General features: G+C 44.5%; 2 protein-coding genes across 14 annotated transcripts in view; both read right to left on the reverse strand.

Moving 5' to 3' along the window:
• tpm2 (tropomyosin 2 (beta)) overlaps nucleotides 1–24,825 on the reverse strand; it is a 37,211-nt gene extending 12,386 nt beyond the window's left edge. For 2 of the 11 annotated variants that reach the window (XM_035389952.1, XM_035389953.1), the window contains exons 1-6: nucleotides 24,517–24,825; nucleotides 19,017–19,142; nucleotides 6,041–6,174; nucleotides 4,452–4,569; nucleotides 2,418–2,488; nucleotides 517–592 (exon numbers count right to left, since the gene is read on the reverse strand). In XM_035389952.1, coding sequence (XP_035245843.1) covers nucleotides 517–592; nucleotides 2,418–2,488; nucleotides 4,452–4,569; nucleotides 6,041–6,174; nucleotides 19,017–19,142; nucleotides 24,517–24,630 — 639 coding nt within the window. In that variant the 5' untranslated portion in view covers nucleotides 24,631–24,825. Of the gene's footprint in view, nucleotides 1–516; nucleotides 593–2,417; nucleotides 2,489–4,451; nucleotides 4,570–6,040; nucleotides 6,175–11,768; nucleotides 12,289–19,016; nucleotides 19,143–24,516 lie in introns of those variants that run through there. The other 9 variants (XM_035389950.1, XM_035389951.1, XM_035389956.1 and 6 more) reach the window with 6 other exon arrangements.
• Nucleotides 24,826–25,914: 1,089 nt separating this feature from the next.
• Nucleotides 25,915–27,861, reverse strand: part of tln1 (talin 1) — a 116,379-nt gene continuing 114,432 nt past the window's right edge. For 2 of the 3 annotated variants that reach the window (XM_035392076.1, XM_035392077.1), the window contains exon 58: nucleotides 25,915–27,844. In XM_035392076.1, the coding sequence (XP_035247967.1) occupies nucleotides 27,710–27,844 (135 nt within the window). In that variant the 3' untranslated portion in view covers nucleotides 25,915–27,709. The remainder of the gene's footprint in view (nucleotides 27,845–27,861) is intronic. The other variant, XM_035392078.1, reaches the window with a different exon arrangement.

The following is a 27,861-nucleotide window of genomic DNA, read 5'->3' on the forward strand; positions in this document are numbered from 1 at the left end:
TTGAAACGTACAAAATACACTAGACAACCCAAGTATTTAAACTTATACCTAGGTAAAAAACATAACAAATATACAGTACAAAAATATACACAACATATGCTATAAATATTTATAATAGGATATACATTTAACTAAATCACCTAAGCTGTGAGGAAATGGGGCAAAATGGAAACTGTCGGTTGGATTGCCGTGGTTAAGGGAATTTCGGGTAAAGGGTCTCCCATTTTCCTGCGGCTCGAACAGTTCTGGGTGGCCGGGCTCCCACTGTTCCTGATTCACTCAAGACAATATGCAAGCAGTGCTCAGAGGCACCACACTGAGACCACACGCGTGTGGCATGTGGCAGGGGAGCTTCAGAGGAAGCTCTCTTGTCATGTGACAGGAAGAGGAAGCCGAGGACAGCACTGGCCAGAAGGGAGGAAAGGAAACGGGTTAGTCACACAGGAAGTGAAGGGAGGGAGGGAGGGAGGAGGGAGAGAGTGTGGGAAGTTGACCGTCGTTGAGGGCAGTAAGTACCTCTTCCTCTGTGGACATCATGGATTTCAAATTCTGGTCCAATAGCCTAAGCTCCTCCTCCAGCTGCCTCACTCGACTGGGATAGTCCACAGCGAAGAGGGGGTGGGGGAGGGTCGGAGGGAGGTGGGGGGGCGCAAACAAGGCAAGTCCCGGGGGTGGGGTGCATTCGAGCATGCATTACAGAACAAACAGAGAGAGAGAACACATTCAGGCGCTCTGCTGTGGTTAGTGTGTCCAAACGACTCCGGTTTCACACTTGAGCGACACGTAAAAGGTGACTGGGGACCGGGATGGGCCGCGGGACAGCAGGTGTGGGGCGGGCGTGGCCAACTTGAGCTCTGAAAGGCGCCTAGGGCAACAGCTGTGCGTTAAAACGAAACCCAGGAAGAGCGCTTGGTTGTCCACCCCGAGCAGCTCTGAAAGGCCACCCCCTCGGGTGTGCTCTCAGCCCAGATAAGCCGTTTCCCCCCAGGGTTCACTTTCAAACACCCGCCAGCTCCAAAACCATTAATCCTCCAATCAGGGTTGAGCTCCGGCTGTGGTGAGCGTTCTTTCTAAGAACGGCCCCAGGATGCCTTTTTGAAGGCCGGGGCATTCAAATCCCACTTCTGGGAAAAATTAGACAAAACATACTTTCACGAGACCTCTGAAGGTCACAAATGATCCAAGCGGATTATTGATGAGTTTAACTTCTCACCCTTTTGCTTCAAAGTGACCCTTGACCTTTGTGTTGATTGGCTAGAAATCCAATTTCACAACAGCCGAATCCCACCACACAGCTTGCTGCTTCGTGGACCATTTCAGACCCCATATTAATCATGCATTACTTTGACCTTTTGACATGTTCGTGCAAGTCACATTGTATCTCCAGCGTATTCAATAAAAAGACATCCTCAATTTACATAGCAATATATGAAAACATAGTGAAAGACTAAAGAATATATACAGTAGGTCATTTTTACATTTTGTGTGAAACCTGAGGTCAAAATCACAGGTTGTGATCATGGTCATAACACCTCATAAAAAAAATTTTCAGGAAAAAAATATGTATTATGCAACAATCTGATTTTCCTTAAAAAAATACTTTAAAATAAATACTTATTTTAAAAAAATAGTTTTATAACCCTAAAACTACACAACTGCAGGTTTTAAGAGGCCCAAAGGCATCCATTGCAGTCAGACTTTTCATTTATCATCAACCTACTAAGGTGGTAACAGTATGGGGTTCTACCAGGCCGCAGCTAAGAGTATCGATGGGTACAGTTAGCGAACAAAAAAACCAACGTGAAGTCACTTCAAAGGACATTGGGCCATTAGCACTTAATTAAACTAGTCGCTCTTGCCCCGGGTTAAAATGTACACTAACTTGTCCATATTTCCTTTCACGTAATTAATCAATCTTTAAGGTGTAAGATCACAAATATGTGATTAGAATGTTCTTAACTGAACATTCTAATGCTGATGTAACAATCACTGTGGTGACTGAATGCAATGGAGCTCTAGAAGACGGACTCCAAAACAGCTACTCTTCAAAGGGTTAATGCAGGCACGTCGTACACGCAACACAACACACACCACCCATTCAGCCAACACATTCCCTCAGGGCAGTCTTTAGACACTGTTGCTCTGGAGACGTCAGCAAGCTTCACAGCCCTGATCACTCGAGCTCCTGCCAAAAGCGCCCCAGGAATCACTTCTTTAAACAGTCAGAGGTCTTCCCTGGCAGACAAGAGTTGTAATTACAGGACGACAGGCCTGTCCAGCGTTTTTATACATGGCCCGATGCATGCTGGGATATATGAATGTGCGGTAGCCTCTGCTTGTTGTTTGTTGTTCGCTAGCCGTACCCCTGACCTGCTGCGGTTCAGACGGGACATTCCGCCAGCGGGCGGTAGACTTACGCCTCGGCCACCTCAGCACGCTCCTCAGAACGTTCCAGATCGCCCTCAAGGATCACCAGCTTACGGGCCACCTGCAACGGGGCAGAACACACTGGCTTTAAGACCTGCCCTGGTAAGGACAGCACACACACACACACACACACACACACACACACACACACACACAGAGCACAGAGCGCGCGCACACACACACCACATGGACACAGACACACAGCACATACACACACACAGACACACGCACCCCACATGGACACACACACACAGCACATGCACAGCACGGCACACGCACAAACACAGTAACAGAGACAGACAGAGGGAGAGATGGAGTGTTCCACAGACAGTACCATGACCCAAGGGAACTATGAGTCTTTAAGGTAGTTATTTTACTTTCCACTCAGTTTTTACGAGTGCAACAGGGATCAAACACAATCCAACAGAGTCGTCTGAACTCTGAAAATTTTGGCACGTTGGCTGGACCCTATCGAGTTGGCGGACAGGGAAATGTGCCCCAGGTGAGGCGGCTTTAAACCCGCCCTCTCCAGCCCAGGTGTGGGTGGCGGCCTGACTACAGCTGGGGCCATCAGCCTGGAGTGAACCGCAATGCAGCGTCAGGCGATGAATAACATATCAACCCATTAAGAGCATTAACAGGGTTCCCTCTTCTGCCTGCATAATGCATTGCATTGTAACAAGCCTGCCTGCTGATGTGGGACTGCATCCAATACGGTATATAAACCTGCAATACAGTACATGTTTGAGACTGGTAGACATGGGCAGGATCAGCTCATACAGGTGCTAGCGCCAGGTCTCAATTCAAATCCACCAACACCTGGGCATAAGTGCCTGACCCAACGACTGGGCATCAAACCATGCCAGCTTTAGGCTCAAGAAAGGGCTTAGAATAAGTGCCCTGCCGTATGCCGGTTTCTATTGGCAACGTGCCGCAACCGAAACAGCACTGTAAGCGTGCTGAAAACAGACTTTGAACCGTTCTGCTGGTCAAAACACGGCATACACAAAAGCTGGCACCATGGCAACCCCATTTTCCAAGGTGATTACGAAGCAGATAGCGAAGGGGTCTGAAATGCCCTGGGTCCACACAGCAAGCGACACAAACATCCGAGTGATTAATTAACTTATGGGTATGTCATACAACCCTTGAGTCAGGCTTTGTATACCACCTGCCTTCTAAGACATTTCACCAAAAGAAAAAGGTCCTTACGAACCCTTTTGGGGGGGGGGGGGCTAAATGTATTGGACTATGGAACTTTACAGTTGAGATTGTTAAACAAAAGCAGAGAAAAAAAGAAAAAACACAGGAAAAGCAAGGGGGGAAAGAAGGAAAAAAACCCTCCCTGGAGCGTGCAGACAGAGGCTGGCTCAGCGTGGCTCAGCCTGAGCAGGGTCGCGCGGGGCTAAGTCCCTCGTCATGGTGCATCGATAAAGCCGGACAGATGGAGAGGACAGGGCTAACGGGCGCGCAGAGGAGGGAATGTTAATTCGGCGGCGCAGGGGGACGGCCCGCTTTGATGGCCTGCCTGCAGCACGTGCGGACGGCTGCCGAGCGACCGCTCCAGGGTCCCCGCCGGACACGGGTGTAACTCTGCCCAAACGCCGGACGGGCGTAACTCTGCCCAAACGCCGGACGGGCGTAACTCTGCCCAAACGCCGGACGGGCGTAACGCTGCCCAAACGCCGGACGGGCGTAACTCTGCCCAAACGCCGGACGGGCGTAACTCTGCCCAAACGCCGGACGGGCGCCCCGATCAGAAACGCCAGACAGGCGCACACGCCTGAACGGTGGCCAAGTGCGGCCGGGGAGCGAGATCGACCCCTCGTCAACATCTTTCGACCCCGCAGCTTGAGGTCTCTCCACGATGGGACACGCTGGGGCCGAGGGACTGCTCAGAGTGACAGGGGAGGAGGAAAGTTCCGGAAAGAGCAGCGGAGTGTGTCCAAAGCTCAGGGAGCTGGAATGAGAGGGGGGGCCCCCAGTAAGGGGGCAGGAGGCGCAGAGACGGGCGGGGACGGCACCTCCTCGTATTTGCGGTCGGCCTCCTCAGCGATGTGTTTGGCCTCCTTCAGCTGCATCTCCTGGATCTCCATTTTCTCCTCGTCCTTCGACGCCCGGTTCTCAATGACCTTCATGCCTCTGGGGAGGAGGACAAAGCAGGCAGCCGTTAGCTCAGCGCCCCTTCCCAGCACAAAAGCCCCTGTTTGTACAGTCAGGCCCAAAGCTGCTGTACCATTCTGTTAGCACTGGAACAATACCCATGAGCTGGGAATCCTGCTTAGCAGATAAAGCTTTGGCATCAAAAGCATTAACATTCTATATTCTGGTACAACTTTAATTGACAAATTCATATCTTAGAATTACAGGATACTGATCTCCATGTGAAAAACAAACTATTAAAATGGTAATGTTCTACATCAGTTTACAACATAAGATAAAATTATTGAAAACACTTTAACCATATTAAAATTAACACAAGCAGTATATAAATTACTGTGTCGCAAACCTCAGAAATTCTAAATCTTAATCTCAATTACACTATTTTCTGATAAAACCCTATAATAACTGATAACTGATACCTCAAAATAAAATGTCAGTTTCGTCAACAGAGAGATTCATGTTTGTCAGAAAAACTACCAAATATAAAAGGACAAGAAACTAGTGACCAAACATGAGCAGAACAGAAAACCTACCCATATATGGTAATCCCATAGAGGGTGAATTTTTTTCAGGCTTTTTATTGCCTCCAGTAGAAACACAGAAACTCAATGGCCCACATAAAGTTGACGCATCTCAAGAAGAGGCCCTTTCATAGCGACTTCCTGATTCACATGGAGCAGCTCAGACGAGACTGGGGATCTGCGGAAACGAACGCCAACCACCCGCCCACCCCAAAATCCAGTGGGGATCGAGGCTCACATTGGGCTCCGCATTTAAGCCAACTTCTGCTCTTAATTATTTTATTAGCCCAATCATTAATGTAATCAGAAATTTCAGCTGCATTTATTTTTAGCTCACAAATGACAGCTAATAGGCTGTTACATATAAAATGCTCCCCTATGGTCTAATCTAGGATTTAACTGGTGCTGGCGTGTGCAGCCAATTAGCCAACTGCGTCAAAGCACTCAGGGGAAACACCCCCCTCCCGACCCACACCCCTGGCCTACATACGGAGGAGTAGAGCCTGGACCTCAAATTCCAGTCCTGCAGAGCCACAATGTCTGCAGGTATCAGCTCTCCAGAGTCTGAGACCCCTGCAGTAGAGATATCCACTCGGGCCAAGATTGTGCACTGCACTTCACAGGGTTGACTCCAAGCCCAAATACGAATCCCGCTGTGTGGCTGGCGGGGTATGATTCCCTGCCATGACATCACTATCTCTGCGTGTCCCGTCCAAATAAAGCGAAAGCGTTCATAAGGGGGCGACCCATCTGGTAGCGGTCCAGTTCTCGCTTGAATAAAGTGAAAGTGTATATGGGGGGGGGGGGGGGGGGGGGGGGGCGTCTGGTAGCAGACCGGTTCTCATCCGTACAAAGTGGAAGCATACATAAGGGAGGGCGGATGGTCCGGTAGCGGTCCCGTTCCAGTCGCAGTCCGGAAGCGGCCTCACCTCTCGCTCTCGTCGGCGGCCTTCTCCGCCTCCTCCAGCTTCTGCAGCGCGGTGGCCAGTCTCTCCTGGGCGCGGTCCAGCTCCTCCTCCACCAGCTGGATGCGGCGGTTCAGAGAGGCCACCTCCGCCTCGGCCTGCGGGAGAACGGGGAGAGCGAGAGGCGGTCGGTCAGTCACTCACTGCGGTCAGCGTCGCAACAAGGCCAGCCAACGCCCCGGTCAAAAGAACGCATCTGGAGCCAGTATTCACACAAAGCCTCACAGAGTAGGAGCGCTGATCCAGGATCAGGTTTCACCCGCCCATATCCCAACCTTACCCAGTGTGAGCTAAAGGCCTAAACTGACCCCAGGTCAGGGCGCACATTCATGAAGCGTCTCAGAGCAGAAATGTTGTTCTAGGATCACATTCCCCCTGACTGTAGCCTAACCTCTTCCATTATGAGCTAAAATACCAGACACTTCACTCTGAGGCACTTTCTGAATACGAGTCCTGATCTTCACATCTCTCAGAGGGCTGGATGTGACACTTTGGACCCCCAGACCCCCATGCCCACCCACTCCCCAAAATTAATCACCTCTATTTCCCAACACCTAGTACCTAGCTGATTAAAGCAAACTTATCCTAATATAACACCTGCTCTTTGTACCACCTTATGCTAGTTATTATTGTGCTAGGACAGAAATGTGGGGAGGTGTATCTGTAAGGATCTCACCCCCTGCACAGAAGGGATTATTCCTGAGCTTGTGCCAGTTGTGTGCGTGCGCAGTGTTTGCTTTTGAGTTAAGGGCCATACAATCGTTCAGTTCATTGACCCCTGAATGTGAACTCAGAAGTTGCTCAACTGTCCAAATTGAATTGACCGTCTAACAAAATCAATAGTCTCCACTGTTTAAACATACACTCTAGGGAGTAATGCACTTAACAGCCAACTTGTGGGACATTGTGCAGTTTATGTGAGGATGTATTTCATTGGGGAATGGGAAAAAATGAAAATTTTTACCTAATGATACGGTCAGCTCACTGTATATTGAATCAGCCCCATACTAACTGTTTAAGTAAACTATTTAACAGAACCATAAACAATGTTCTTTAATCTGCAGCCAACAAGCCATTTGCAACAATTTAGATAATTCTGTGTGAATAAACAACCCATGCTTGCTGAGGAGTCCCCTTCTCTCCTATATTTTCAGGCACACAGAATGGAGAAATAATGGCAGGATAAAAATATCAATAATAATGTCCATGCAGTCTAACACATAAAACCCGATTACACATTAGTATTCACATTTTTTCCGTTTGGTCTTTGGTTTCCATACACCACTGCCACTTGCTGCTCTATGCTATTACAGGATGACAAGGCAAAATTCATCTGGGCTTGAAGCTTGGCAAGTTTAAGTGCACGGTGCAACCCACCAAGCAGACAGACAGGCTGGGCACTCACAACCCAACAACACTTTTCCTGGTCAGCTCATGAATTTTGAAAAGCTGCACATCTTGAGCAGGTGATCCACTGCATTGCATTACATTCACATTAGTTTAATAAACACTCCTATCCAGTGACTTACAATGAAAGAGAACCTAACTGCACCTGCCAGTTAAGTGAACAACAGTGCCAGCCCTGGATGGCCACATTCCCAAACCAATATGTTTTAGTGCAAATGACAGTTAGCTTATGCCAACCTAGAACCACAGTTTGGTACATTAGCTTTCAGATTATGCAAGACCAAGAAAAACAAACAAAACAGGTGAGTCTTCAGGGACAGGTTTGGAAGGAGACTCAAGGTGATTCCTGGATCTGATCTTGAGACTCCCACAGATACTCCCTTGTTTTAGTCCGACCGAGTCTTCATCCAGGAACTGCAGCTGCACTTAAAAAGTGCCACTTAAATAGCAGTACAAACAGCTGATTGAACACTGCAGCTATGAAAGCACTCTTCTACTCAGCCGATTAACAAACATAACAAACCTTGAAATGAGCCCAGCGGACAGGGTCCATTTTAAATGAGGTGTTGCACAGTTCCATATATACAGATGACCACTGCAGCTCCAATCCATTTGTACATTTTGATGCTTGTCAGGGATTACTTTGTTGCATTATTCAGTTTATTCAATTGACTCCAGGTCCATGAAAGAGATGGAAAATGTACCTTTGTGTACATTTATGCAATTGCCAAATTAGTGTACAACTATAAGGAACATCTCAGTGTTTTTCCCCTCGGTGATGCACATAACCCATTTGGCAGTTTTGCCCACACAAGAGTAAAATGTAGTATATTAATGACCATGGAGTATATTAAAAAACTCTGAAAATCCTGATGGACACAGCAAGCAGTGGAATTTTCTTTTCAACATCATGAAGGGACTGAATGATGTCTGTTCCTTTCTGAAAAGGGGCCAATTTGAACCCCTTATGTCTTTCATTTGCATTCAACCAAATTAGAGACCTTCAGATATCATCAAGTGTTGCTCAGCCCCAAAAATTGGGGGGTGGGGGATGTCAAAATTCACTTTTATGTTTGAAGCTCAGCCAGTGATCAGAGGGATGGCGATTACCAATAAGGATCTCATATTTGTACCTGAAGCGTTCCTCCTTGCAGTACAGAAGGCTCGGGCTAATCAAGTGGGTGGATGAGGACATAAGTGGATGCTGTTGAGAGACTTTTTTTGGGGGGGGGGGGGGGGGGGGGCAGGGGGAGCATATGCACATTCCAAAATTCCAAGATTCCTAGAGAGGCCAGCCAGCCGGCCGCGGGGGTCCCCCAGTGCGCCATGGCTGAACAATGGCTCCCAGTGTTATCGCTCAAGGAAGATGGCTAATCAAACCAGCGGCCAGCCAAATCCCATAAATCTGCTCCCCTTCCCCAGGGAGCTGGACAGGAAAGTCGGGAATGCTGCTTGTGACATTCCGTACGTTCCAGAGCCCATTCACGACACGTCCTTCAGTTAATCGTCCGATTCATCCGACTTCTCTCTCCCCTCTTTTCATTATACAAAATAAACTTTTGACATTCATCACAGACTGCAGGCTCTTTATTAATTAGCACAAGCCTTCAAGCTGACATTGTTTGGCAGACGGATTAAGACAAGAGGCTTCAGGTTGATTTGATAAAGAATTTCCTGATGGTGATTTTAAGCAGACTTTCCCTATATCACATGGTACCATTATTATTCTTGACTGAGAATGAAGGGCTTTTGGGTAACGTTCAACCATCTCCCTTCCCATCACAAAGCCACTTTATTCCCTAACCCCAATTCCCATCTAATTTGAACCAACTGCCCCACTCCTTCCAAGTAGATGTTGGCACTACATCCAAGTGGAGAGGAAATATAACCATAGTCCTAAATCGTGACTTTATACTGCAGATGTTCTCTCCTCTCTCCCTGCACCTCCATCCCCACCACATGCCACCCTATTGAAGGAAATGTTTGCCTGCAAATCGTAGGTCCTTGGCAGTGGGAGCGCGCGCACGCGCACGTCCAAGCTTAATCTTCCCAAGGCCGTTTGCTTAGGCTCCTCTCTTAAAGTCGGGAAATGATTAACCACCTCGCCCGGCCAGTGAGGCAGACAGCCAAAGAAAGCCGGGCCTACTGTTACAAGGCCACGGGAGGGGGACTCAGGAAGCGGATCCAGGTTGCAAAACAGCACCTCAAATCATCTCTCCGTGGCTCCATTTCCGGAACTCGGATTAGTATCTAACTAACGTGGGGGTTTTGGGGGAAGAATAAAATAAATATGACCAGATACAATAATAAAAGGCTTGCATTGCCATTGTCGTTTTATTTTTAATGAATTTATTCAGTGAAGCGAAACAAAACGTGTAGCCTACGCTATTGTATATTATTGAGATAGTTATTTTGAACATGCCATTATTTGCAATGACAGATACAAAACAAAAAAACCCGTTCATTATCAGGTGACTTTTCTAATTGAGATATCGGAAGGAAATCTTTTTAAGCAGTGAGGGCAGGTGAACAGCCACTTCTGAAATGCGCAGAGGAGCGTAATCAGCTCATTAGCAGGCTAAACCGACGGCCTTTTGGATGTCAGGGACGAATGCACACAGGCTAAAGCACGCCTAATTACACACCGTCCTGCCGGCCATCGGCGCCGTTCCCAGCCAACAGCTCAAGTACTCATCTCATAGACAACAGTGAATCAGTTTAAACAAACAGGCGACAGGCTACAATGACTTCAACCGGAATTGCCCGCAGGGGGTATAGAAGCAGCGCATTTTATTGCTCAAACCGCACTGTGCAATTTCCTTTGTAGTACATGCATTGGGTTTTATTGTATCCCTACTTCAAGCACCACAGCGCAAGCTGCACCTTTTAAAATTCCAACACCAAGATACACGTATGAAATGCGCAACTAGAAGTATTAACGCACTGTTTTGCTAGAATAATTATTGACGATCTGGGGAGATATAGGCTACAATTTAACACAGAACTGTCCAGCTAAATGGAAACTAGTAAACTGGAGTACCAAAGCCTTGAATACAGTATTACGCTCCAAAGCGACGTCGTACAACATAGTAAATATGACTAAATGCGCATCACAAAATGAAAAAAACGACAAAAAAAACGTTACCTATATGAACTGACCGGCGTTGAACAGAGTCGTGGACTCTGAACCTGAGACTAAATGTTTTTTTGTCCCCCTCATTTAAAAAGGAGAGATAGAAGATACTTTTTTTTAACGCAAACAATATGAAATAGTTCGAAACAAATTCAACTACAGGGTGGTTTACGTCCGACTTCAGTGTCCGGTCGAAAATAGTTCTATATTGCCGCGTCACATATTTCGCACTGTAAGAATTTTTTGCGCAAAACAAGTACAGCAAGAGCATTTGGGTAAAGTGATCTTTATAGAGCACTTCAAAATTTCGCATTTCACACTAGCCAGTCCTCGTTTTCCACATCCAGTTCGGCCAACACCCACCCTCCATTTTGAAGAAATCGTGGACTCTCCAGACCCAAATAGGGCTTCATTATTATACAATAATTCACCATTCCACACACCACAGGACATAGGAGACATCACTCCTTCATATGTTACCTGAAACGCCGCTACATTTTTAAATAATGCATAGAAAGTTGGAGTTTCCCCTGTGCTTGATGTGTCAAAATTAAACTTTAATCTTGTATGTTCTCAGCTCCAATTTAACAGTAAACGCTTTAATCCACGTTACAATAAATAAAGGTAGGGATCAATTACTGCATTTTCTCGGTTAAAAAACGCGCACGCTAAAATGTTCTCATATGATCATGCTCATTGTTTTATACCTAATCATCTTGTTAATTCCGTAAGTGTACTTGAACACAAACAGTACCCATACTTCAGTAATTTCTGAATGAATCCAATTAGCTACCTTGCTACCATACAGTTATTCGCATGTAACGTGTCATCTAAATAAATACTGTAAAAAATAAAATAAAAATTAACCTGGACATCCCGAATAACCTGGAAACAAAGATGAAACATTCAGTACAGTTCATTTCACGGGAATGTCGGACAAAGCCGTGACAGTTTACGAACATTCTAAGGAAACGCTGAAAGGTAACGGATATTTACACGCAGATAGCGTGGAATGTAGTCAAGTGAACCAACGGAAATATTAATAGGTAATATGGAACGCAGTCATATATATTCTAAATTATTCGTAAACATTTAACTCAAGCAATGATGGCATGACAAAGAGTGACTCAACACCGTTACAAGTGATCTTACTCTTTCTCTGGCCTGTCTCTCTGCATCCACCTCCCGTTGGAGACTTTCGGCCCGGTCCTCCGCATCGTCCGCCTGTTGTTGCAAGGTCTGTATTTTTCTTTTCACGGCTTCGATCGACGTCGCTCCGGCCATGGCAAGTGTATCCAAGCACCAAGTGTATCCGAATGCAGAAGTCTCAGTGCGTCGAGGCAATTTCGCGTCTTTTCAAACTAGCTCGACAACGTCGGTCAACACCTCAGCTATTGTAGAGCTAACACAAATGACTATGCAAACATTTCCAGGGGTCCACCTAAGGATAAGTCAGTCCTTAAAAATGAGATATTTTGTGACGCCCTTTTCGGGGAAAATACGTCAGAGTTCGTGAAAATGCTACCTTTTAAGGTGACCCCTTAATTCGCATTGTCCTCTAGCTCAGAACAATCGCGTTCGGGATTCTCTCGAAATGAGGGGGGAAAAGTTGAACTCCGCCGCACTCCCAACCTCTCCGACTGCAGCGTTTTTTCTTTTTCCTCAGATGATGTCACAGGTCAGAGGCCGGCTGTATGTTAAAGGACTAGTAACGCATTAGGAAAAAAACTCCAAGGACAGCTTATTGTTATATGACAGCGGTGCACAACTCTGGTCCTGGAGGGTTTGCGTGCTTGTTTTTCATTCCAACCAATTACCTTAGTTTTAGTTTTCTGATAGTTCTATAAACAACATAGACTCATTCTGTACTTGAGCACAGGAAATCTTTAGGATACTCTTGCAGTTTGTGGCAGCTAGTACTTAAATACAAGTGTCAGATCCAAGATATGGTTGAGCTAATTAAATAATTAAGAGCAGAAGTTGGCGCAAAATCCTGAAATGGATGGGCCCTTGAGGTGCACCTGTTATATGACCTCACATGGTACGAAACTCCTTCATACATTCACGTTCTTGACAGGACGTTTCTTCACGTTCTTAAATGGATCCCTTAGGATTACATTTTAGAAACAGTGGCAGAGTTGGCCATAATAATTATATTATTTTTGATGAGAGGCAGGAGTATTAATGAAGATGTTTTGAGTTTAATTCAGATTAATGTGCTTGAAACTTGTTCATGCTTTCCTCAGCGCTGTGTCATATTGTCTGCATACATGCACAAACCCATACTAAAGTAAATTATTTTGCTCAGTGGTGTTTCTGTAAAATCACGTTGTCCTGAGGCAATGCTGAAACAAATCCCAGCACTGCATTTAAGTAAAATAAACATTGTTTTGTTTTGGGCCTTTACTAAGATTTGGATTGTGACTGAGCGCACTGAATTTGACTCCCAAATTAACTGTGCAAATTTACTGTACAGCACAACACAAATAAACCTGGGGTTAGCTATATTCTAATGTCTTACACCCCCACCCCCACCCCCTCAAGTCTGCAATCGTAATCTCAATCCCCCTCACCCCCAGGTCACCAGACAATGTCAAAATTGAAAGTCTCACTCCAGCCAGTTGACGAATATTGGCAAACCATCTTTTCCCCTCCTTGGGCTTTTACTGCACTTGGATCTTTCCCTGATCTTTGCACTTGTGCTTGCATTGTAAGTCGCTCAGGATAAGAGTGTCCACTAAATGGCAGTAAAGTAACCTGCATATGTCTCAAAACAGTTATTATGTGAGTCAGGGTGAGTTACTTTGCTGTTACAGCTTTAAGGAGATGATGGTGTTTTTTTATTCCTTTCATTTTTTAGGCAGTGGGGGTACACCTGTGGTGTCAACATCATGATTTCAATGCATGTGCTTGTTTATAATGGATACTGTGTGATTCAACTTCCTTACAGATATGACTTTCTCATGTTTATGTTTAAACATAACCCGATTCCCCTTGTCTGTCAGGTTCAGTTGACAGCTTGGTATCCTCAGGTGTTGTGTCGCAACCGTTTCTATGCTGGCATTGCCGTGACGATGAGGTCAAATAGTGCTCATTGTCTTGTGCCTCAGAGTCAGAGTGCTGATCTGGGGTCAGTGCTCTGGGTTTCCCCAGTCCATATTCCAGCCTTATCCAGTGAGAGCTAAAAGGCTAAACTGATCCCAGATCAGCAGTCCTACTCTGAGACGCATTTATGAATGTGAGTCCTGGTCTCATCAGATGGTAATTTTTTTCATCAAGACATTACCTCTCCCTGGGCTCTGGGTGGACTACCTGAGACTCACAGAGAAAGCAAATGGTGATTACACTGCCCCCTGTTGGTGAGACGTTCTCATCCTTTTTCCAGTTAATGCCTTCAGTTAAACATTTACTTTTACATTTAGGCATTTATGAGACAAGCAGACAGAGCAGAGCTCAGTTTTACCCACAACTTACATGCTTTTAAAAACATAAAATCTATTAATACAGCAAGAAATTAAGGCGTCTCACGGCAAGACGGTACCGAGTTCGAATCCAGACCATGGGCCTTTCTGTGTTTGCATGTTCTTTCTGTGTCCGCGTGGGTTTCTGCCAGGTACTTTGGTTTCCACCCACAGTCCAAAGACATGCAGGTAGGCTAATTGTAGACTAAATTGCCCCCCTAGGTATGAATGTGTGAGTGAATGGTGTGTGCGTCCTGTGATGGATTTGTGGCCTCTCACCCACTGCATGCTGGGATAGGCTCCAGCCGCCTGTGACCCTGACCAGGAATAAGCGGTTTAAGCAAATGGATGGTTGGATATTTACTAAAGCACTTAAAGCTCAGGTGTCAAACTCATGTCATTGAGGCCCACAGTATCTGCTGGTCTTCAAAGTGTTCTCGGCACTAGTGGTTCATTTAAGCCATCGATTGGCTAAAGAATCTGCACACCTTGTTCTCAAGGCCTTTATTGGCAGCTGATTGAAAGGAAACCACAAAAACCCACAGACACAGTGACCCCTTTGCAGGTTTTTTGACAGCCCTGATTTAATGGGATAATAACCTCTCAACTTTAAAGGAATTTAAAGCTGGCAAGTCATTCAAAACCTCTGAAAATATAAAAATATCCTTCATAGCACATTAAAACGGTCTACACCAATCAAAAACATACACTGAAACTGAAATGATATACAAAACCCTCTGAAATAAGACTATCCCTTTAAGCCGTGAACTAAAACCCTCACTCTCTGAGGCAATCCTTTGGCCAATTGTATATTAAAACACAGGACTCCAGTACTGACTATTGGCATGTAATACTGTGGAGTGACACATAAAACCTATACACAGGGGATTGACTGACCAGAGGAGGGCGCTAGGGCGCAGGTTAACCCCAGTGAGCCTGGGGTTAACCTGCAAACTGACACCCTGCCTCTTGACAAGTCCGGATGCTATCCCACCTTTGATATTCGGGTTGAAAAATGTCCTGAAACCCTGACACCCTGACTGTTGGCCATTGTCTTTTATTGTGACAGTAGCCATGCCCAGACCAGTGTCTTACTGCAAGTAAAACCCCTGAACACTTGTTTTAAACAGAGGCTGGCTGCGAATTGGCTTTGAGTTACCTACATGTTGCGAGAACATGAGCTCCTAGTAAACCAATTTTAAAGGCAGGCCTAGTAAGAATCAAACATTTTTACACCTAAAAAAACAAAGTAATTGTTCTCAACTAGACTTCCTGCAGTGTTGTATAAAATCCACACTAAAAATGCTTGGATCTACTGAACACATGTATATGAATTACACATCTCCACTCTTCTTGTGAATTATACAATAGGCCTATTAAAGTAAATAACTAGGTATTTAGAAAATAAGCTTGTGAAAGCTGATGGATTTAACTTTGTTTTTTACGAAGATTTTTATGAGTCAATTATATGGAATGTACTGGTATATTGTGCTTGTAAATGGTTTTTGTGATCAAGTTTATTAATTCATTTGTTTTATTGTTTATTGAGAGAGAGAGAGAGAGAGAGAGAGAGAGATTTTCACACAGTCCAGTCTGTAGCGAGTCACTCCTTGTAAAGCGCTGAGCCAGAGCTGGAGACCATGACTTCACTAAACTATAAACAAATGGCTGCATTCCTGCAATTCTTTTCCTTTTTTAGTCACGTAATTGTAAAAACCCAACGGGGCGGGGGGGGGGGGGGGGGGGGGGGCAAGCCCCCCTTAGAGACGTTAAATAAAGATAAAATCTTTGCTCGAGTCAACAAGTTGAGATACCAGGACAATAACCCCAAGTTTATTAAAGGATTCGATGCTGATACTGTTTCCAGTCTTAAACGTCTTCTCTGTGCGGATCAGCACAAATTTTTGCAGGCTCAACGTAGGCTATACAACCAAACCTATACTTGATATAATGGTTACAGGGTAGTTTGGAGTCCAGCTCGATTCCAGCATCACTGTGACAGCAGTGATTACCGCGAAGTGATACAACCATCTAACGTTCTCTGTCATGTCTAAAAAAAGATTTGACGGAGCGACCACCGCACTGTGAGGCGGGTATTAAATTGCCCCGAAAAGTTGCCCAGGCGTTAATATCTGCAGTCGTCAGTGTGCTTTGCACGGAAATGCCAGCACTGAATTCCTGCTTGTGTGCGATAGAATCACTTCACATGCAGTATGCGCGTGAATTTACATTAAGCCGTGGAAAAAGGGCCATTCCGAGGTGCATTACAGTGCTCTTCAGTGCGTGCACTTCCGTTAATCCTGGGAGCGCGGAGAGATTTATTGCGGAGGATAAACTTATGGTCGAAGCCGAGATAACAACGCCACTGACATCATTTTATTAGGCCTGCGTGTTGATTGGGCAGGAAGAGGCGGAATCGGCGATGAACGGAACAGCAGCAGGAAAAGGGAGGGGATTTAAAAAAGAGCTCAGTTGTGGGAATGAGCAGACTGGTCATATTTGGTGGGATGGTCTGTCCTGTTAGGTTAGGTTATGTGGCGTGGGATAAAGGCACTTTCATTCTGAAACCTGGCAGAGGGAAGTAGGCCTACTGGTAAAACCCAGCATTTTTGAAGGTTTATACGAGAGCGGGTGGATGGACTGCTGCGTTAAAATAACAAGCCTGCTGACAGCGACGGTCTGATATCTGCCAACGGTGGGATAGGGAGTTGTATTAACAGGAATGCTTTGTAACTGATTAATGGGGCAGTTAGTGGTCATTGTGGGGAGAGGACAGGCCCACGTTAGAACCTCAGGATGTAACAGAGGGTTACAGTATTCTCCACTATTCTCTAATGGTGAAATAAGTACAATATATTGATTCATATTGAGCACAATTGTTTAAAAGCAAGTTTTTTGTAAGTTATCTGGAATTGATAATATGAAAAACTTTATAAAGTGCTTCTCAAACATTTCCTTGTAGACTGTTTCCTTGTATTTAGGATATTAACCTTTCATGGAAATGGATCACTCCTGATTTGCACTCATCTACAAAATCTATGGCCAGCTGGCACGAGTTTCAACTTTGACTCCTAATGCTGCTGATATTGAAACTACATTTTTATCACAAATCATTCCTAGCTTAATTAATTTAGATTACATCTGACTCCAATAGATAACTGCCAAGCACATTAGGCCATACCAATAAATTCAAAGTGAATCCAAAGTGAGTTAGTATCGTAGTATAGTTTTGAGTGGAGGCTGGGGACTGAGTAGCATTAGTAGGAAAAGCATTGAAAATGTGTGCCTGTAGGGCCTGTGCATCATGACTGGTTGCTATCTTGAGACAGGATGAAAGGCTCAGTGGTGTGTGCCAGGACATGGCAGGCAATTCTGCCCACATTAAAATGCCTGCTATAACTGTACAACTGCTGCTAGAGAGATTATTAGGAAATTAATCCCGGTGAAGGTCGCCCGGGCGATATTTCAGGAGCAGACTGTCAGCGGGTCGCCAAAAGATCATTCATCTCCACGAGCGGCGCAGATAATTTCGCCATTGATCCAGCTTGATGCACACACACACACACACGCGCGCATGCACACACACACACACACATGCACGCAAATGCACACACATACACCCACACACCTACACATGTACTTACAAGTAAGACTTACTCCACCTCCTTAAAGTTCATTAAAATGCACAGCATTCACGCGGAGGTGTCGACACGGTTTATGATGTGTGTACAGAATCTGATACTGGTACAGTCTGCCACTTTCCCCACGCCAGCTGTCGACAGTGAGGTCATCCGCCCTGCTGAGGCTCATAGAAAAGTTACAGGGAGGCGGGGCTGTCGCCGTTTGAGTGGCAGGTACAGGTTGCTAACCCTTATGCAGTGCTGACTCAACCCACCAGGGGGCAATGGAGAACGCTGAGATCTGACAGCTGGATAATTTATTTACCACACATTTAAGGCTGAGAACATTTGCACAGGGTATTAGCTTGCAAAGCCCGCTCTAATGACAGCGATGGATAAATGCTGCGAATTTACAGCCAAAACAGTCGTAAAACCACAAATGCCAGCTATTTAAAAATCGTTCAGCTCATTAATATTAATTAATTTTACGATATTCTATCCAACCGATGATACTGTGCATCTACCGCTAATGATAATTAATAACATAATCATAACCTAGGACACTTCGGTAAATCTATATGAGATAATTTAATAATATAAATTATAACTTTATAATTGCTAGGTCATCATCTGTTTATATACTTGAGTATAACTTGGGTTTTGATGTTTTTACTGCTGCCACGATTTTCTAAATCACAAAATATTAACAAAAAACTACATATTTTTCTAGTTTTTTCCCTCATAAAATTATTTTTAAGTTTGAATTTCAATCATATGTATGCCAACAACGCCCCCTTGTGGTTTTCATTGAAAACAGAATCTCATTTGACACTAATCCAAAGAAGTCTTTAGACAGTGATTTGGTGTTCACAGTGATGATTCATCATCCTAATTAGCAGTAAAGCAGAGTTTTTGTTTATCCAATTAAATTCATAAACCTGCTGTCATGGCAGTTCCTAGATGTGCGCTCAGTTTGTAAAGGATGCAAATGTGATTGTGTGATCTAATTTTTGGTCAAATACCTGTATGTATTTTTAAAAAACTCTTTAGATCATGGTTACTCAAATCCAGCCCTGGTGTTCTTCTTCCAGGAAATTAACTGCACAATTATCTCAGATTGGCCAGACTGTCTTCACACCTGGCTCCCAGGTAAAGGGAGGGTGGAAAACCAGCAGTTCTCAACCCTTGAGGACAATAATTTGAGTAACCGGGCCTTACAAAAATGATGGTAGGTATCTGAAGGTATTTCAGTGTTTACGCATTTCAACCATGGCCGGCCCACTGGGTCAGCGTGTGGCTTCTCTCGCCCGGTCACTCACGTCAGCGGCCTTCTTCTCCGCCTGCTCCAGCTTCTCCTGCGCATCCTTCAGGGACTCGGAGTACTTGTCCAGCTCATCCTCCACACCCTTCAGCTTCTTCTGAAGGGCCTGCAGCTCCTCCTCCAGCTGGGAGACAGGGGGAGACACACACCGCCATCAGCACTCTGCAGCTGGGCATGCCTGCGTCTGATACACAGCTACGGCTGCCCACAGCTGTTACTATCGCTCACATCTATCACTGCTGTGCATCTATGACTCATCTATCACTGCTTTGCATCTATGACTGCCCACATCTATGACTGACCAAAGCAATTCATGGCCACATTTATCAATGCCCACATCTATGGCTGCCCACATCTATGACTGACTAAAGCTATTCATGGCCACATTTATCAAGCCCACATCTATCACTGCTCGCATCTATGACTGACCAAAGCTATTCATGGCCACATTTATCAATGCCCACATCTATGACTGCCTACATCTGTGACTGCTCAAAGCTATTCATGGCCACATTTATCAATGCCCACATCTATGACTGCACACATCTGTCACTGCTTTGCATCTATGACTGACCACATCTATCATTTCCCACATTTGTCACTGTCCACATCACATCTGTGTCTGCATACATCTATCACTGCTTTGCATCTATGACTGCCCAAAGTTATTCATGGCCACATCACATCTATCACAGCCCACATATATCTCTGTGCAAAGCTATTAATGGCCACTTCTATCACTGCCTACATCTATTTCTGCCAACATCTATCACTGTTATGGTTGCCCTGACAACAACCCAGAAGAGCAGCTTAGCATATTCACTCATAGTTTTTTTTATAATTCTCACATTTCTGTCTCAGCGCAACTGTACACTTGTTAGACTTTGCTGTGATGTACAGCATGACCATGAATGTAACATGAAGTAATCAGAGAATTTCACAGGGGATAAAATAATTGATTAAATAGACTGTAATGGAAAAGATTAATGTTGATTCATATTTTCCAGTTAATGCAGTGCAAGAGCCACACATTGTGTATGGACTACTGTTGGCATATCTTATACCAACAGTGAAAGTGGCAATTCATTATCTTGATATGGGAATTACAGTTATGGCAAACATTAATATGACAATGTACTGAAATGGTTTCAATATGTTCTTGTGCAGCATGTACTCACTAAATCATTGCACATACACTGTTGCTTTGATTATTGATTGTTTTCCAAAGAATTGGCCTGAACAAGACCCCAAAACCTGAAAATCAGTAATCACAGTCACTAAGGCACCATGGTATATTGTAATGGAGACAAAAACACCACAACAAAATATAAAATATGAAACCTTTGAGCAGAGGATAAGTATTTGCCACTTTTGCTTTATGGTCGAAGGTTCTGACTGAAACAGTGACAGAGATGTATGTTGGGGCGTGAGGGGTGAGGGATGTCCTGAATGGCTCTGTGAAGGTTGTGGTATCCTAGCGCCCACGTGTCCCGGCTGTAAAACTCCGCCAGTAAATCTGTAAATCTGCACACAGCCGAATGCCAGGGCAGATCTGGGGATGGCAGCAGGACGGAATTATAAACGACTGCTGTGGTCACCGCGAATCACACCCAGCGGTCCGGCCACAGCCGGTCAAGTTCCCTCTCCCCTTTCAGTCCCCCCAAACCATCCCCCTGCCCCCCTCCCCCCCAAACACCCATGCATTATCCAGAATCCTGGCAGCCACAACACAGCACATAGCACTGTGTTGTCGAAGCAAAAAAAAAACGCCCCATCTATTTATTGTCTTCTTTCAATGCAACTGACTCCCTTACTTTATTTAGCAACGGGGAATCGGGGGAGAAGTTCTGAGGCGTGGGGCGGCCCCGTCTATGGAAGTAAACTGGGCCGGTATGGCATTGTCCACTGAAGACAGTTTGGATGTTCTTTCATGAGGGGCTGTCCTTTTTTGGAATCTCCTGGCATCCCCATCCACTGACAGGACCCCGAAAAATCTCCCACAGTAGTCCTGAGGTGGGGAGGGGCGGGGGACTCAGTACTCCTGTTTTATTTCCGAAAGCAAGGCCATTTTCATGGTTGGACAGATTCCAAACCAAAGTTATGACCTCACCTTGTGAATTGATATGAGGAATCATCATGGAATCAAAGGGGGGAAAGGTGAAAAAAGTTTTCTTTTAAACTGATGGTAAAAGCCATTTGATGTGAGCTGTCGCAGGGAAGGGGGAGAATGGCATGTCCCCATGACAAATGCTATTCTTATGTTACCCACTGTCACATTCTACCGGTGCCTTTGGACCCAGCTATGTCAGGCATGGCAGCATCACAAATAGACTGTGCCATTCTGATCCCCACACCGGCCCACTGCTGCTGTCCCATGTGGCCTGGAGACAAGGCCTCAGCCCTGGCACGCTTTCACAGAGCCTTGACCCCCCTACACCCACCCCCCCCCCCATGGGTGGAATGAGAATTCAAAGAAGGCATCCTCCTTTAAAAAAAAAAAGAACGCCGGACAGGACTGGGAACTGCCAAGGCCACGGTCGCAGTGACTGACAGGAGAGAAGATCATAACAGGGTGAGATGCATTTCCCTTTTAGATATGAGAACTTCCTCAGTTGGTCATCCTATATGTGGCTTGCCAGTGGGGTCATGCTGAAAGAGCAGCATCTTACAAAATGAAAAGAAAAAAAGAAAGAAACCGAACAGGGAGAAAGGAGTCTTGGCTGCGGGAAGATGTCACCAGAGCACAGGTGGCCCATGAAACCCCAGACCCCAGAAATTCAGTCTCTACTGTGTCTGGAAAGGGAAGTTAGAGTTTTAGGGATTGAGTTCCTGAAATATGATTGGACCTAACAAATCGAGAGAATGTTTGTTTGGTCAGTTGCTCAAATTACCTCTAGTTGGAGGTGATCATTATGATTGTTATGATAGTTATGATTTGTCCTAAGAAGTAACAAAATATTAGTTTATGAGCAAAGCATGTGCTCAGAGGCTGGGCCAATTTATTTCATACAACAGAGTCAGCCTGGTCAGACTCATAACACTGGAAGTTTGTAAGGCTACGTAGGGATACGTCCAGCCTGACTCCTGAGATACAACACAGGACGTCCCCCCAGTTCCAATATGAGGACACAGGACACCTCTATAAGCTGCGGCAGAAATTATGTCCAGGTCTAGTGATGTCAAGGCCCGGTGGGCCAAGGCCAAGTTCCTCACTGTTACTGAGAAGGAGGAAGTTGGTGAAAGTGAAAAGGCATCTGTCGTAAAGCCGTGTTGTCTGATCCACTGCTGTGGCCTGTTTCTTCAGTGGCTAGCAGAGGTCAGCCAGAGGAGTGGCTTCTCCTCGGAAAGTGCCCCACCTTACTGCATATCCTACCAATAACCAGCTCAGTGATGGTTTGATAGACTGAAAATACAACAAAGAAGTTCAAGCAGGAACATCGTCAAGTACCGATCTAAACTCTATCCAGGACAGCGAATAAGCTCCTTTACATTGTGGTCCTAAAGGTGTATTTGGGGTGGGGGGGGGGGGGATCTAGCCACCATCTGTGACACGGGTCCTCAAGGGTGGGAGGATTCACGTAGAACAAAACACACATCGGCCACCCCCAGGCACAGTTTGAAGCATCCAGACAGCATCATTCTATGGAGTGTCTGGTAACTGTAACTTCACCAGTGTCATCTGCCAATGGAATGTCCAATTTATGTTTCTCCTGAAATATTCTTCCAAGTAGGGGATCGAGTAGAACCAAATGTGATGTGGAGCCAGGAGATGAGAGCTTTGCATTCTGGGAGAAGGGCCAAAAATGGGAAGCGACCGCAGAATTCCTAGAAACCACTCAGAATGCAGAAATGTAGTCGCCCGAGCAGTAGAGCTCCCGGTAAAGGGGAAGTTCTTTTAAAACAAGTAATGAATAGACCAGAAGCCACTAGGCCCCTTGCACAAGCTGTTACATCTCACTCAAAGTTCGTGAAAGCACAAGTCTCAAGGCAAAGTCACGTTATTACAATGTAATAACTGACAGGGAACAGATACCCAGAATCCGCAGCAGCACTGGTGTAAACGGAGGCCCAAGGCCGGCGAACGTAATGCTGCGGCTCTCCTTATCCAATCACTCATTTCCACGCCTTCACCTGATCGGCTAGGTTCAACAAATGCGCCGCGCTGCATCTGTTTGACCTTGAAAGCACAGAACGCACGTAACTCATATCATCGTCTGCCGTGTCAATCCTGTATAGCCAGTAATTGCAATATAAATAAGTGTGACTGAATCATTGGCGAATGTAGTCATGCCCAAGCCCATCAGAGCTGGTCTCACCCTGAACACAGCATGACAGATTTTTAGGTGGCATATAACGTATCTATAATTATCATTATCATTATCATTATCATATTCTGTATCTGACAGAATACATTTATTTCCAAACTGCCCCCTTATTTACCAGAAACAAGTGCGGTAAACCGTTCCCTAAATTCACATCATCCTCCCGAACGCCAGCTTCCAAGAATCGCAACGGTGCGCATCCTTCGCGCGTCAAGTGGTTTGAAGGACAGAGGTGGCGGGCAGAAGTTGCGGTGAGATTTTTCATCCCAAGCCTTTGCCTTGCGTCCCCACGTTAAGTTCTTGGTAGTGCTGTGTAAGGCAACTTCTTGCTAGCTGGGTACATGAGTTGTATAACTCGGGGGTTATCTGTCACATAGAATCAAATTACTGCGGAGGGTACACTATGAGAGACTACATAAAACACGGTGTCAGTAACAGGATAGGTACTTTAACAAATTTAGAATACGTGCACTTTTACTTAAGGTCTTCGGTAAAGATGTGTGATTAAATAAATATGCAGTAGGTAGCAAAGATTCGTTGTTCAACACAGTAAAACAAAATGTAAAACCACACTAAATTAAGTGGGGAGACAAATACCGGCAACCCCGAGACACGTGTTCTGTTAAGGTTGATTGGAAATGTTTTAAAAACTCATAGATCTATCTGGGTGCACATAACAAATAAACTGATACTCTGTCACCAAGGTAAGTGTTGCAGAGCAATATTAACGGCTAATGGGATTAAATTAATTGTTTTCCCAAAAGAAGAGCAACTTTAAATTAGATCCAACTGAATAAAAAATGATAATAATAATAAATTCAAAGAGTATACTACATTTATTTTGCGAAAATGTATTTACATTTCACCCACTGGATGAACTTTCTTCGTGTTGTTGAAGGCATTGTAGGCAGCACTTATTCAGAATGGAAATAGTAGGCTACAGCTGATAGTTAACGCGGTGGGTGTGTGTCCCCACACGTTTTGAGACTAATTTGGCCATTCAAACGTTTCAAATCGGCTTTGTTACAAGACGGATGATCGCAGCGGGGAGACGGTTTTTGAGATCCGTTGGGCCAGCATTTCTTTAGGGTCGACGAACACACAGGCTGTCTATTTGAAATGCATGTATACTGTATAATTCACTTGAGGCGCGTGAAATACAGCGGTCTCCCCTACCTGTTTGCATTTGTCCTCTGCACCCTTTTTGTCTCCCTCGGCCTGCTCAGCCCGATCAATAGCATTCTCCTTATCCAGTTTCAGCATCTGCATTTTCTTCTTAATGGCCTCCATGGTTGTTTTTGTGGTGTTCTCCCAATACCAGGCGAAGAATAAAGAACAGGAAAAACGGTGAAAACTACTGACGCGCGCAGACCCCCCGAGAGACGCAGAGAACTGGTGTTGCACCCACCGCCGGGATCGAGTGGAGTGATAAAACAAAGACTGCCTGGATAGGGTAATGAGGTAGGTTGGAATTCTCGCCAAAGGAACCCAAGACTTTTTTGGGAAGTTCGCTCAAGTCACTCTAAAGCGAGAGTGACGTCGGACGCCTGTGATTTGTTCGAAAGAATTGGCTTAGAATTTAGCGAGAGGAGTTTGTCCATCTTTGGAAGGCTCCGATTTCTCTCGATGTTCATATCTCAATGGAATGAAATTTCACCCTAAATATATCTCTGGAGGGTCGTGGCGTACCAGCTAAGGGAAAAGGCATAATTCACACTTTCTTTCGATTTCTTTTCATCATTAATTCCTTAGTAAAATAAGTGGAACAATTGGCTAGATCATGAACAGTAACATGTAATTAAATGCCAGCAGAATCTGACTTAACAATCAGTGCATGTATTAAATGTAGGCTAATTCATTTTCCATGTCTGACGTTACTCAACCAATCTGATGTACACGTTTCAAAACTTAGCCTGTGGAGTGAATACCGGTGTCTCCAAACACTTCTACAAATTTGGGTAGTTCGGTTAAAAAAAAAACAAAACTATGCGGACTGAACCGGCGCAGACAGCGCGTCCATAGTGACCTTGAGCGTAACTCGATAAGTGGATCCATACAGTATACAGACCGGATATTTTCGAATGCATTGCAGCAGACTATATGGCTTCGGATGACTTATGCTTCATCTGTGGTCAGGATATCTGCACGAACCGCTGGGGCTGTCGTGGCTGAACTTGAGCAGTGTCCCCGCGGTCACTGCCACAGAGCGCAGTCTCCCGCCGTCTCTGAGCAGCGCCGCTCGGGTTCCAAGGGGAAAAAGGGCTCAGTTGGTCTAATTTTTTAGGCTCTACATCTGTTCCAAATACACGAACAAAAACCATTACTTGCTGCACCAAAACTATCGATTTAGACTATCTACGTGTGGAAACTGTCTATATAATGCATACAGCAACGTTATTTTGTAGATTGTCGTTTATGGAAATTGCAGAGCCAAGTCCAAGTTGGATAATCGCCGGGTGTCTGTGTATAAAATGTGAAGTACATTCCATTTAGTCTAAATGCTCAAATGGAACGCACTGCCCATTTTAGTCATTTTAAAAAGCGCTCTTATGATGAACAAGAAATAACTGGTGATATTTTCTTAGAGAAAACCAATTTTATTGAACGTTAATACTTTCAAATAAACACATAAATCTGTCCTTTACAATGCTTTAAAGTTGGCGACCCCATAGCGCTGTTAATAAGGTTTAGAGTATCAAAAGAAAAGATAAATGAACAAAAAAGAGAATACTCAAGAAAAAGACGATATATCTGCAACCAGAGGTCGGTGTTTCGTTGCCCACAGAATGGCAGAACACAATTCTTACAAGATCTCTGCCCGTTTAAATTTCTGAGTTATACCGTAAAAAAAGTACAGACCTTTGTAAAAGAGCAGGTTTATGTTACTATGTTTAGTTAAACAATTGGATAAGTGCACTTTAAAACGGGAAAAAGTTAATCACATACACATGAAATACATATGCAGGCACTTTATGATGCATTGATATGTTGTTGGATTGACAAAGTAACATCGAGGCCCCTGGTCTCCTGACAACTTAACAAGACGAGTTGTGCAGCTAAAATATTCATATTTTTTAAAAATAGTTTCTGTTGCTATTCCGAGATCACACTGCAAGACGATTAACTCAGACCCACAATATTCATATTTAAAACCTGCAGAAGCATGTACAACAATTGGCCATTTAACACTCTATATTTCTGAGTAATTAAAAGCAACTTAATAGCACCTGGTGGGACAAACATAAAGAAACAAAACAATAAGTTCTGATAAAAAGCAATGGCTTTGAGTTTCACAAGAGACAAGACCATTTAGAAACGTTAGCAACGAAGGCCACAATAAAATGTAAAAGCTCCAGCGTTGATCTACATTTTTTTCCATTTTCAATTTGAAAAACCATTAACTTTGAAAATAAAACGAACACTCAGACATTTTTATTAATATATAAATTTAATAGAAGATACCATTTGTAACACATTTCATAGCTTCTGTTTATTTATTTATTTTAAAAAAATGATATGTATGCATTCTATGAATTGTTTCGACGCAAAAAAAAAAACAAAAAAAAATCAATCATTGCACTTCTGGTCCAAATTGCAACAAAAATGCATTTGAATGTTCAGGGTTAAAGATCCCCGGCTGCCCTACAAACATTCTGACAAAACAGTTTTCTTCTTTGGAACTCTGAAAGTCTGGAACGAACTTCGTGCGCCTAGATTAGCTGCTGAATGCGGCCGTTTTTCTCGTTTCCCGTTTCTCGTAATGAGTAGAAATCTTCGCGGAGTGTTCTTTCTTTCTCAGTTTTGGTCTTCGAACCTCAACTCTCAGTGACTCCGCCTTCAGATGACCGAGAATTTCTCAACAACAGACACCTAGCCTCCCCTCCCACCCACACCCCGAACGACTAGACTTTGTACTCTCTAAAAATATTGTTTCGGCAGTACAGCTGAAAAAAAGTATCGAAAAGCGAAAAGGTGTGAAATTACTGAGATAGATAATGTTGTAGCCACAGTGGATACATGCAATATAGTAAAGGAACAACTATTCTAAATACTTATTTAATCACATATAGAAATATTAAAGGCGCAAATTACCTTAGAGTTGCATACATTATACATTATTTAAACAAAACAGTGGCACTGTAAAGCGTTTAAAGAGTGAAAAATAAACAGGAAAAAATTAAAATGGACATCCTGATACAACTTTCTCTTTTTAATATACCCATTTCTTTAATTACGCAGCCAAATATTTCTTATGTATCCTAAGCGCAACACCTCAAAATCCGTTCGAATATTTTAGTAACTGCTCATAACTAAAAAACTCCTGCCCGGCTCGTGAATTGATTTTGCTGTGCGAGACGTCGGTTGTTCCTCACTGCTCCTGACCATCCTCCCTCAGCTCTGTCGGCAGGAACTTGTACTGCTGCTGCCGGATCATGGCCAGCTTCTTGCGGGCCTCGTCCAGCTCGCGCTCCTTCCGCAACATCTCCTCCTGAGCGGCGATGATCTGTAACGGAGACCCCG

This window comes from Anguilla anguilla, chromosome 14, assembly GCF_013347855.1.
Source record: "Anguilla anguilla isolate fAngAng1 chromosome 14, fAngAng1.pri, whole genome shotgun sequence".
Lineage (NCBI taxonomy): Eukaryota > Metazoa > Chordata > Actinopteri > Anguilliformes > Anguillidae > Anguilla > Anguilla anguilla.